Genomic DNA, 12,562 nt, shown 5'->3' with positions numbered 1-12,562 from the left:
GGCGGCGCTCCCGCCCGAGGGTTCGGATCCCACATGCAGACCGGCTCCCGCTCACTGGCTGAGCGAGGCGCGGGAGCAACACCAAGGTTTGCAATCCCGTTGCCGGTCCCTGGTCCGGTACGGGGGCAACACTGAGGGTTGCGATCCGTTGCCGGACACGGAAAAAAAGACAAAAAAAAAGACAAAAAAAAAAAAAAATTTTAGATTTAATTTTTTATTGTGGTAAAATATATTTAATATAAAGAATGACATTTTAAGCATTTTTAAAAATATAATTGCACGGAACTAATTACATTCACAATGCTGTGTGTGTGACCACCACCTCTATCTACTTCTAAAGCTTTTTTGTCATCTTAAACATAAACTCTGCACCCATTCAGCAATTACTTCTCATTATTCCTTCTCCCCAGTTTCTGGTAACCTGTTATCTACTTCTGTTTCTAAAATTTCTTTCTTTGTAATTTATTTTTTCTTAATTGATCCATGATAATTATATATATTTATGGAGTACAATGTGATATTTGGGTACATTTACACAGTGTGCAGTGATATCAGGGTATTTAGCATATCCATCACCTCAAACATTTGTCACTTCTTTGTGTTAGGAACATTCAAAATTCTCTCAATTAGCAAGTTATACAGTAATTTGTTGTTGACTGCAGTCTCCCTATATTGTTATAGAATACTAGATCTTATTCGGGAAGAATTTTCAATTAGCCCACAACAAAAATGATAAGTCTTTGGTAGCAAACAGCATGATTTACACAACCATGTGTTTCTCTTAACACTTAGTTAATAAGATACACATAAGTGTTCAATAGATGTTTGTTGAGAGAAAGGGAATTTATTTAATTCATACTTTAAGTGGCAGAAACTCCTAAGGTATTAAGAGCTGCCATAACCAGTCAGCTGTCAAGCATACATGGAACTACATACGGAATGCTACTGTAAGAGAGGAAGTAGACTGTAATGGCAAAGGTTCTGAGGTCAGTCAGACCTAGATTTTGTTGGTATGGTGTCCCTGGGCAGATTTAATCTTCCAAAGTCTCAATCACTCTACCTGTAGAATAAAAATAAAATAGTACCTTACAGGGTGGTTGTTATAAGGATTGAGATATAAGCTAATGAATGTAAAGTACTTAGCATTACTTAACAAATGTTAACTGTCACTTTATCAATAAAGTTAGCTAAAAGGTATTCTATAAAATGGAGATACTGTTTTTATGGACCATATTTTGACTTATTCTGAGGATTAAATGTCTTTATATGATCACGGGACATTTTCTGAAAATTATAAGTGAAGGTAAGATAGCAAAACAATTTTCACTTCTCATTTTTATTTGGTACCTTGAAGAAAAAGGATTCAGGATTCAGTGAGACAATGGGCAGCTTTTCCCCAAGGATGACCAACAGAAAAGCATACTACCTCTTCGACTTAATCTTAGTAAACCAGCATGAAGTACTGAAGATTAGCAAAATAAAGCTATTATAAATGACTTAGAGAATTAAATTTGATACTAAGGAAATGTGTAAATAATTTTGTCAAGTTACCCTAAACTCTCTTGACCAGAAAAGTGGTGAGAAACTATGATGTTTTCACGGCAGCTTACTGAACACAGTTTCCTGGAAGCACTCAGAGAAAGAATAAGCATCTTCTTTTTAGTTTAAGTGCACTTATTATGCCCAGATGTAATAGGACTGACTCTAACAGATGATAGTCTAACCCAATTATTCTATGAAATTCTAAAACAATCTCTCTGAAAGGCTGGCAACCCTGGCTGACAGGCCAAACCTAGCCTACTGTTTGTTCTCATGAATAAAGTTTTACTGAAACACAGCCACACCCATTCATTTATATTGTCTAGTGCTGTTTTAACTACAACAGCAGAAGTGAAAAGTTGCAACAGAGTATGGCCCACCAAGCCTAAATTATTTACTATCTAGCCTTTTGCAGAAAGAATGCTGATCCCTGTTCTAGACAAGCGATCCAAGAAGGCAATAAAACCTGTTAGACTCACCTGAGGTGTAGTCTTTTTGTATTGGTCACCTCCATCTATCACATCCTTCATGATTTTTCCCTTGAGAAATTCATACTCTTCTGGGCTGAGGTGAATAGGCTCTATGGTTCTTCCACAGCCCAAACACTGACCACTGTAATTATGATTGTTTATGTTAAATAATGTCCTAGAAAAGAACTTTCTCTAAAATGAACAATCCCAGGACAGGGGAAAATTGAAAGGTAATAAAAAAGAACATTAAAACCTTTGTGACTATCACATACATCTGATTTTTTATAAATCTGAAAATATCACACATTAGTATGCCAGAAAAGCCAAAAGAGTAGACTGCTGGGCACCCACATGAAATTTTTAAAGTAATTTCAACTGGGTCCTGAATCTCTAAGGCAAAACATTTCTAAGGCTTCACACAGGCTTACAGCACCTATGGGAAAAACATTTTGAGCACTGTGAAGTTTCATATGCAAAATATGGCTTTTTTTCTCAGGTACTCTAAATACAAACTCTTAATTATCCTATCCCTAAGGTGTTCTTAAATATTTTTTTAATCAACAGCAACAAACCTGCATCAGATAAGTTAGAAATAAATATCGGCCTTTACCTTTTTTGAATTGTGGTAAATTGTCCCTTCCATTGTTTTCCAGGAACACTACAAAAAAGATTGCAAAACAAAATCATCAAAGGGTAGATTCCTACTGAGCCAAAAGATATTTACTGTATTTAGAAACTCTGTAAGCAAGAGCTCTGAAAAGTTCAGGATACTTCTCTAGAATGGTTTAATTAAAAGAGTAGTAGCGGGCGGACCCATGGCTCACTTGGGAGAGTGTGGTGCTGATAAGATCAAGGCCACGGGTTCGGATCCCATATAGGGATGGCCAGTTAGCTCACTGGGTTGCGCATAGTGCTGACAACACCAAGTCAAGGGTTAAGATCCCCTTACCGGTCATCTTTAAAAAAAAAAAAAAAAATAGTAGTAGCTACACTGTGATGGGGATAGGGAACAGATGCCAACTCTGGATCCCCTTCTTCCCTTCGGATCTCCTCCTGCAGTCTGATCCTCATCTTCAAGTCTAAATCTACCTTCACTGCAGCTGTACAGAAAGCAGCTGACATTAGTAGTCTAAGCTCTAAACCAAACTCAACTCTAATCTTGTCCATAAAGCTGCCAGAGATTGCTCCTGCTCATAGTAGTTTCTCTCTTCTTTAATACTATCATTTTATATACCACTGTATTCAACTGTATCAACAGGTATCATATTCCCAATTAGGTGGAGAATGTCATCACAACAGATCTTACATCACAAAACAGTGCCTAGCCTAACTGAAGGCATTAAAAAACTATTTATTGATTTATTTGTTCAATCAACTTATCCTTTCCTCTTCTTACATACACATGTATTAACATCAGTTCCTAGTGATCATATTGCTTTCTCTCTTTACCCAGTTCTTAATTCAGGACCTCATCATCTCGCACCCAAACCTAAAGTTGCATCCAAACAAATCTCTCTGTTAATCCCTTTCCAATCTACCCTTCTCATTGTTTTAGCAATTATCTTTCTAAAACTCCACTCCAAAACCAGCATTCTTGACAACAAAATAAAATCCAAACTCCTAAGCATTCAAAGATTTTCACAACCTGGCTCCTCCTCCATTGATACTCAATAAGTTAAAGATCATTAAGCGTAATTGCTACTTCAAAACTTTGTAAACACGATATAAAATTTAAAAAGCAAGAGAAAAACAGAGGGAAGGAATGAATTTTTAGGAAAGAGCCTGAAGCAAATTAATGGTGAAGAAATAAGAGAGTAAAAGACTGCAGCAATAAACAGGTATGTAGCCAGTAACATGAATAAAAGCAAAGGGAAAGCAAAGAAGAGAGCTTTGGGGAGAGAACAGCCAAATGATGGAAAGATCTAAAACAAACTGGAAGGATGAAGATTTTGTATTTTAGCGTTTGCATATCAGGTTTAATCAGGATCCTCCTGTCTGCTCTAACTACTCAAGTTGACGAAATGTAGAGATTAGACAATAAATATAAACACATTATCCCAATTACTAGATTTCAGAGGAACTTTTTTTTTTTTTTTTTTTTTAAAGGATGACCGGTAAGGGGATCTCAACCCTTGGCTTGGTGTTGTCAGCACCAGGCTCAGCCAGTGAGCTAACCGGCCATCCCTACATGGGATCCGAACCCGTGGCCTTGGTGTTATCAGCACCACACTCTCCCGAGTGAGCCACGGGCCGGCCCTCAGAGGAACTTCTGAAAATACTAATATGGCCCAAGAACAACTTCAGTCAAATACTATATCCCTTCTCTACTATAAACTCTTGCCACCAGTACTGTTCATAAGTATACACATCATATCTGATTCCTCAAAAACCAAAATAAATGATCCTTCTAAAAAGAAAAAATGCATAAAAACTGCAAGTGCTCTATAATTTTCTTTTTATGTGATGGATGGATATTAGCACAGACTGTTTTTGCTACTATTTTTCTTAAAGAGAGAAAATTTTGTCTTGAAGGGGAAACAAATCTTACTAAGAGATGGAAAAAAAGTATAATCTGAATGAAATGATTCTCAGCAACCAACTATCAAAAAAAGAGGAGCTACTTTTAGGTACAGTTATAAAACTAGAAACATATATATAAAATTACCTTTCAAACCATGTTTTTATACTATGAGCAAATGACTCTCCAGGATATAGTTGATTATTTCTTAGATACAAAAGAATGTCTAGCAGTTTGTTTGAATAGTGATCATCCTTTATGTCTTTTCCAAAATCAAAGAAGGCTTTTAAAGTTTCCAGCAGTGGAATAAGATCATGACCTAGCAATTCCTGATACAAATGCCACGCTGTGTTTACATCTTGATGAAGGAGGGCTCCCTGGATACAGTCATTATAGTTCTTTTTCGAAGGGGTTATGACTTTTTTGATGTCCTCCAACAGCAACAAGGACTCTCTCCATCTGTCTGAATGACTTAATCCTCGGATGAGAAGACTGTAACCTCCAGATTCCAAACTCTTATATCTGGCTTTCATAATTTCATAGACGTCAATAACTTCTGATGTTTGCTTATGGAAGACACAGAGATATAAATACCTGACCAGTAAATCATAGCCTACAATACCATTGTTTTTTGCTGCTACCCATGCCAGCAGAGATTTAGCCACATCTACAGAGCTATGGCAGCGAGCCATCTGTGAACTGATCCAATTTTCAAAACTGGTCTTTCCTTTGAACTCTTCTTTAAGTTTATCCCACTCCTCTGAATTCAAAGGTTTTGTTGGGACTTGAATAGCGTTCCTCACAGGTGGCAGGGCATGATCTTTACTCTGAGGATTCATCTGAGATCTCTTCTTAGCTGCTCCCGCTGCAAAAAGGTGAGGAAAATCAGAAGAAACTTGCTTATTACTGCCCTCATCTTTCCTGAGATATCTGGCCTTGGTAATCAGCAGATTCCTTGATTTGGTATCTTGTGGACACATTGTTTTAAGAGAAAACCACCTCTGTTGGTTCCTGATGCCACAGTAGACTCTGAGAGAGAGATAAGAAGAGTGCCCTGGGCTTAGCCCAAGGCATGGGTTGCTCTTCCAAAACTTAGGAAGGCTTCGAATACCAGATAAACATAAACTCATTTTGCAGGGAGATCAGCACCAGACAGTGAGACCAATGTTCCAAAAAAACCTCTACTTCTACAGCAAAACTAAGGGATTGGGAGTCAGGGGAAAAGGGTCGTAGCGCAACTTTTTAAAAGGAGATTTTCCGTTTCCCCCTTACAGACAAATCAAGGTTCCGCTTTGGGGGCTACTTAATAGCAACGAAAGTAGGTAAATTCTCTCTACTAAACAACCATCCAGGGATAATCAACATCGGTCGCAAGGCCCAAACCAGGGGACGGAGCAGGAATCCTCCAGTGCCTGTTATATTCCAGTCTGCGAACCTGAGGGAAAAAGCACAAAGAGGAACGCCCAGTTGGACTCACGTGGATCACAACTGTCCTGAAAAGGCGCAGGATCCCATGGGAGCTTTGCTTTAAAAGGAGCGTAAAGGCAAAACTGCGACCGGGAGCCCCAACCTCAGTCTCCCTCCCCTCCACACCCGCCGCCCCCGCCAGCAGCAACGCAGCGGCGAAAGCCGAAGTCTAGAGGCCTGCTTAACAGCTCTTCTCCCAGGCCGCAAAATTTCTCAGATGGAGGGATGGAAAAAGGGGAGGTGGGGGTCAGCCCAGCCGACAACTCAAAGAAGAGAGGTCCAGGAAGGGCACGGTGCACTCATCACCCACAAACGAAGTTCACTTCATTCAACAACTTACCACAGACCTTACGCTTAACGCAACGATGAACGCAGCGGAAACTACAGTGTCCACAATGCACCGCGCAGGCCCCGGCCCTCGGGGACGTGAGTGAACAGGGCGCAGGAGTTTGGATGGGCCCGGCAAAGAAATAAAAAGGCAATTTTGAAGGTTTTAGTAGCACAAGAAGGAAGAGACGGCTGCTGAATCGTCTGCTACATTCAGGGGACCTGTAGGGCTTCTGGGTATCCGCAATGAACAATGGAAAGACTTTGTGAAGGAAGAAAGCGCGTTCCTCAAACCGGAAACGCCAATGGACTCGAGTCACGTGGTGCACACGCGCTGAAGAAGTAAAAGCGCGGGCTTCCTTATCTTGACCTTTACAATCGTTATTAGTGAGGTAGGAACGTTTCCTTAAGGAAGATCATTTTCCATCTCTTTCACGTCTGTTCTGCCCGGTGATCGCCGTATCCTCCACGACAGCCACGGTAAAATCCATTTTTGCCTTTAGCCAAGACTTCCGCCCATGTCCAAGATGGCGGTTGGACGGTCTTCCTAACCTTTACGGGGCTTGGCGGCTTCTGACGTCGGGACTGATAGGGGGTGGAGCGGTTAGTAAACGCAAATGCGGGAGCCGCTGCGTCGGAATCAGCCATGGACTGGAAAGGAGTACTTCGTCGGCGGTTAGCGTCCCCCAACACCGGTGCGAACAGTGAGTCTGGGAGGGGCCGCCTGCTGGGATAGCCCAGCCCTAAACTCCTAGAGGTGGGGGAAGAATGCGGAGGAGGAGCTAGTTGGAGCCGCACTTTGCATTTCTATAAAACCTTCCCTGACAAGGAATGACACATTCCCTGAAGTGGAATGTGTTTTAGGGCCCGAGAGAGGTTTGACCTCGAGCTTCCCTAGGAAAGGATCTGCGGGCACGAAAAGCTTTGCCTCAGCTACTAACTTCCATGCTTTGGATCTAGATTTGCGGGAAATAACGGAGAACCCTGGCTCCAATAATTTTTCGACCTCATTGATCCTACCGCCTTTTTATTGTCTCACTTGTCACTTCTCTCATCCATTTTAGATTTCATAATCCATATTTCCTTGTCTCTTTCCCCCTCTTTCACGCTTGTTAACCAGCCTGGTTAAATCTGCCTTTTCTATTCCACACCCGCACTCAGGTCAGCCGAAAGCGGTTGGAGAAAAACAACCATGGTGAGTTGTCTCACTTTTAATGTATGTCCACTAACCTAAAGTAGGTGTTTTAGTCACGTCTACCGTGACATTCACCCTGCTACGTTCAATTCTTCTCATCTCCCAAACCTTCAATCTGGCTTACCCATTCCTCACGTTCAGCTGATGAACTTGTTTTTTAATGTATAATCTCATTGAGAAAGCAGCAGCAAAGGAGAACCTCACGTGTTCCCTATCGGCCCCCTCCATAGTTTTCCGAACAACTGCCCGTGCTCTTGAGAGTCCCTCTTCTCCAGCACTAGGTAGCATTCCCTTTGTCATATTCATTGACTTCACTCCAGCCTTATCCCCTCTCTCATACATCATCAAATTTTCCTTTTCTACTGTATCATTTCCATCAGCACAGACAAACATGCTGTAATAACCCCCATCTTAAAAAAAAAAAAGTCTTTTGATCCCACTTCCCCCTCCAGCTTCTGCTACATTTCTCTGCACCTTTTATAGGAAAACTATCAACGTTCCCTGTACTTGTGCTTTCTCTGCTTTCCTCTCCCTTTAACTCTGGAACCCACCCCATTCCACTCTTTCACAGATATTGATTGCATACCTGTTATGGACCAAGTACTGTACTGTTGTAGGCTATAACAGTGAACAAAAGATAAAAATCCCTGTCTTCGGAACTTACACTTTAGTGTGGGGAGAGATGATAAAAAAGTATATAAGTAAATTATGTAGGTTATACAGGTCCTGTTTAAGTCTGTTTCCTTCCTCAGTGTATTAGATCCCATCTTTTGTGCTAGTTCCAATTTTTGCCTACTCGAGGATGTCCACTCTCCTGCATCATCAATTTTTCTTTCTTAATCATTCCATCAGCATATGAACATGCTGGCATTTCTCAAACTTTCTTGATTTAATGTCCATCTCTATCTACGCCTCATTTTTCTGTTCCCCTTATAGCAGCACATATTAAAAGAATTGTCGGTTAAATCAGTACTTGTCTCTAATACCTGCTTGTCAAGAATCATCAATGACCTCCATATTGTTAAATCTAGTGGTCAGTTGTCCTCATTTTACTTGTAGACTTTTGCAATTTTCTCCAACAGCACTGAGCCATCGTAAAGAAATTAAATTATAGGTTTGGTCCAAGGCTAAAAGGTAACATGCAGATGTAGCAGGAATGCAGTCATAAAAGGAGTTCTGGGGAACAACTACAAGTTTGTTGGGAAGGTGGTGAGACCACAAACAGGAAAATAAACTTTTGAGCAAATACAGTAAGTCACAGAATTGAAAATCAGGCTGAAGTGCAGGTATTATGGCAAGGAGGTTTTAAGTGACCGCAAAGGATAATCTGAGAGTATATTAGAGTTTAAGATTTCAGAAGGAGAGCAGATAAGATCTGTGGTCTTGCCATAGAACTGAGTGACAAAGTGAAATAGAAGACTTTAGAGTTGCATGGGTCATGGACACCCACATAAATGTTTATTCATTCTGGATGATTGCAGGACCCTGTGATGAGGAACTCTGTGTACCAGTCACCATGTTCCACAAATAAGTGAGGAGGAATAGCTAAACAAGACAGCTGCGTACCAATAGCAAGCAGGTTGGAGGGTAATAAAGCCTTCAGACGGTGTTTTTTTTTTTTTACATTAGGTAGAACAGTGATTATGAGGCTGAAACTTCATAATGTCAGAGGCTGGCCCTGTTTTGCTTATCCCTCCAGCCCCAGAGTACAATGCTCTGTACATAGTATGGTTCAGTAAAAATTCTTGTGTATGTTAGGAACACTCCAGAGGTCTGAAGAAGAGACAATGACTTGAGGAATAGACAAGCTTTAGTGCTAAACAGAAGTAGTGGGAGCATGTTGAGAAGTGGTCGAAGATGTAGGGGAAGCTGTTTCAGTGGAATGTAATGATTCTTGGCATTTCAGGAAAGTTAATATGATGTTCAGTGTCCAAGCATGATTGTGAAGGCCTTTTTGGCCCTGCAACTATTTTAATTAGACTATATGGTATGTAGGATGACATGAGTAAAAGCATTGCTTGATTTTAAGTGTGCTTTTCTCCCCTAATATGTTTTGTTACCAGAAAAAAAAAATGAGCAAGAATTAAAAGATGAAGAAATGGATTTATTTACCAAATACTACTCAGAATGGAAAGGAGGTGGAAAAAACTCAAATGAATTCTATAAGACCATTCCACGGTTTTATTATAGGGTAAGTGGTATCTAAGCAAATGTCTCACACAATTTATAAGTGAAAGTAATTTTTTTTTAAACTGGGAACCATTTTATTTTTTATATTTTTATTTTAATTTTTATTTATTATTAGCATATTCATTTTTATAAATCCTGGTATTTCTTTATGCCCTTTGCCCGACCTATCACTTCCCAAACCTCCTTGCCCCCCATCTCTAGTATCCTTAAGTTTGTTCTCTCCTTCTGAAAGTTCAACGTATTGTTGTGGTCTTTTCCTTCTTTCCTTCATTCCTTCTTTCTTCCCTCCTTCCCTCCTGCCAAGTGAAAAATAATTTTTAAAATGCGCTCAGAATTTTATATTTTAAAAATAGAGGGTTATATTTTAAATTTTGTATATTCTTTCATTCTAGTTGATCTTATCACTGTTATGAAACTTTTTACACCCAGTAAAATCTTTAGTTTTGATACAAATTGGTATAAGAACACAAAGTTGTCACTTGCACCCTTTTTTTTTTTGAACTACGGGCTTTTTTTCTTCCTAATTTTTATTATAGATATCAATAGTAAGTATTCTATTGGGTTATGCTGTCAAGTGTATGACAGTTTGTTATCAGGTCTAAAAATTTTGCTCAAGGCTAAACTGAAAAATACATTGAGAATAGATAACCAAGGAGTTTCACTTAATTACAGACCGTCCCTAACTTATGATGGTTCAATTTAGGATTTTTCAACTTTATGGTGATCTTAAAGCAATGCACATTCAGTAGAAACCGTACTCAAGTACCCATGAGACCGTTCTGTGTTTCACTTTCTTTTTTTTTTTTTAAAGATGACTGGTAAGGGGATCTTAACCCTTGACTTGGTGTTGTCAGCACCACACTCACCCAGTGAGCTAACCGGCCATCCCTATATGGGATCTGAACCGGTGGCCTTGGTGTTATCAGCACCACACTCTCCCGAGTGAGCCACGGGCCGGCCCGTGTTTCACTTTCAATACAGTGTTCAATAAATTACATGAGATATTTAACACTTTATTATTAAACAGGCTTTGTGTTAGATGATTTTGCCCAACCATAGGCTAATGTAAGTATTCTGAGCACATTTAACGTTGGCTAGCCTAAGCGATGATATTTGGTAAGTTAGGTACATTAAATGTATTTTCGACTTATGATATTGACAGCTAATGATAGGTTTATCAGGACATAATCCCATCATAAGTCAAGGAACATATGTTTCCTTTTGCCAAAACTCAAAAGAAGTCTTTGAAGGGCAATATGGACAAAACAGTAAGACTGTAACAAAGCTATTTACATTTGAAGGTGTAAATAGGTCTTATTCTTCTAGTAAGAAGAATAAGACCTATTTAGTATTCTGCAAAATGAACCCACTACAGAAAAGTTAGCTTTGATATCTTAGCTGGATGTCTCTTGAGCCTGTTATCATCTAAACTTAATTAATTCTACCATTATTTTGCAAATAGTAAACATTTAGCTAGCATGCTTAGGGATTGAGATATTAATACGTAAGCCAGATATTGAAATATTTCTCCAAGTACAAATTTTTTTCATGTGAACATTTTTATCGGAAACTTTCCTGTAATTCTATATGCTTCCCAGCCTTTTAAGAATTATATGACTAATTTATATTTGTTGTAGAAAAGAGAGAAAATACAGCTAAACAAGCTGATATTTTCCTATAATAATATAAAACAGAGACATAAATAAAAAATTTTACATGAATCCTTCTAAATATTTCTGTGGGCATGTGTGTGTGTTTTTAACAAAAATGAGATCCATCATACTTTTCCTGCTTTTTGCAGTTCACATTTTTAAACAGAGGCAACTGGACAACTGAGTATTTTTGATGTCCTAGGGGAGAGGAAAGGGAATTTAGATTTTTTTGAGTGCCTGAGTACTGTGTAGCACCTTATACACATTATCTTATATAACCTGGATTATCATAGTATTTTGCTAATGCAGGAAAAGCCCTTCGGTAGGAATGATGTGATCCCATTCCTGAGCCCAGGACTAGACTTTCTTGTACTCCCAGGACCAAACCTTTGCCTTTCCCTTCTGATTCCTGAGGGAATCCTGTTTTTCCTTTCTCTTCTCTCTCTGACCACATCCAGATTGCTGATGGTTTCCTGTCTGCAGCTGTGGACTTGGGAAAAGTTTTTTCCCTTCTTTCTTCTTTCTCTCCATGGTCCCATGCTTCAGAGAAACTACCTGTCATCTTCAATAGCCATTTCTCTCCTTGGCTGATTAGCTGATTAACTAGCACAGTCTCAGTCTTAGCCCCAACTTCAGTCCCACCTCCACCTCCTAATGTTTCTGCTTTCTCCATTTCTTTTGATGGGAGGGATGGTGTCTTAGTTATTGGAAATGAAAGGTTAAAACCATAACCCCCAATTTGGACTAAGAGCTATTGAGGTACATTTAATGGGGCCAAGATAGAAAAAAGTAAGGAGAAATCCTTAAAGCAGATTGTTCTAAGTCAAGATGCAATGAGTCATTTTAAAGCCTTGCTTATGGTTATTTCATAATCAGAGCTTTAAAATGACTCACTCCAGTGACTCATGGCAAACCCTCTTCCTTAGACGCCGACATAATAGACACTGGCTTGACCATCTCTAAGAAGGAAGGTGATCCAGTCTCAAAAGGGGTGCCTCTAAGATGGTAGATCTTCATCGAGTAATTTAATTCTTTTTTTTTTTTTTTTTTTTTTTTAAAAGATGACCGGTAAGGGGATCTTAACCCTGGACTTGGTGTTGTCAGCACCACGCTCAGCCAGTGAGCGAACCGGCCATCCCTATATGGGATCTGAACCCATGGCCTTGGTGTTATCAGCACCGCACTCTACCGAGTGAGCCACGGG

At 39.5% G+C, this 12,562-nt stretch overlaps 2 protein-coding genes across 5 annotated transcripts in view; one reads left to right on the top strand and one right to left on the bottom strand.

Moving 5' to 3' along the window:
• The window catches only part of KIAA0391 (KIAA0391 ortholog), a 126,234-nt gene extending 119,893 nt beyond the window's left edge, over window positions 1–6,341 (bottom strand). For both annotated transcript variants that reach the window (XM_008573832.1, XM_008573837.1), the window contains exons 1-4: window positions 6,335–6,341; window positions 4,675–5,962; window positions 2,620–2,667; window positions 2,019–2,151 (exon numbers count right to left, since the gene is read on the bottom strand). In XM_008573832.1, the coding sequence (XP_008572054.1) occupies window positions 2,019–2,151; window positions 2,620–2,667; window positions 4,675–5,657 (1,164 nt within the window). In that variant the 5' untranslated portion in view covers window positions 5,658–5,962; window positions 6,335–6,341. The remainder of the gene's footprint in view (window positions 1–2,018; window positions 2,152–2,619; window positions 2,668–4,674; window positions 5,963–6,334) is intronic.
• A 402-nt stretch (window positions 6,342–6,743) lies between these two features.
• PPP2R3C (protein phosphatase 2, regulatory subunit B'', gamma) overlaps window positions 6,744–12,562 on the top strand; it is a 25,632-nt gene continuing 19,813 nt past the window's right edge. For 2 of the 3 annotated variants that reach the window (XM_008573865.1, XM_008573848.1), the window contains exons 1-2: window positions 6,888–7,016; window positions 9,580–9,707. In XM_008573865.1, the coding sequence (XP_008572087.1) occupies window positions 6,968–7,016; window positions 9,580–9,707 (177 nt within the window). In that variant the 5' untranslated portion in view covers window positions 6,888–6,967. Of the gene's footprint in view, window positions 6,802–6,887; window positions 7,017–9,579; window positions 9,708–12,562 lie in introns of those variants that run through there. The other variant, XM_008573856.1, reaches the window with a different exon arrangement.

Source organism: Galeopterus variegatus, unplaced genomic scaffold (assembly GCF_000696425.1).
Source record: "Galeopterus variegatus unplaced genomic scaffold, G_variegatus-3.0.2 Scaffold54, whole genome shotgun sequence".
NCBI lineage: Eukaryota > Metazoa > Chordata > Mammalia > Dermoptera > Cynocephalidae > Galeopterus > Galeopterus variegatus.
This window is presented reverse-complemented; position numbering and strand designations above follow the sequence as displayed.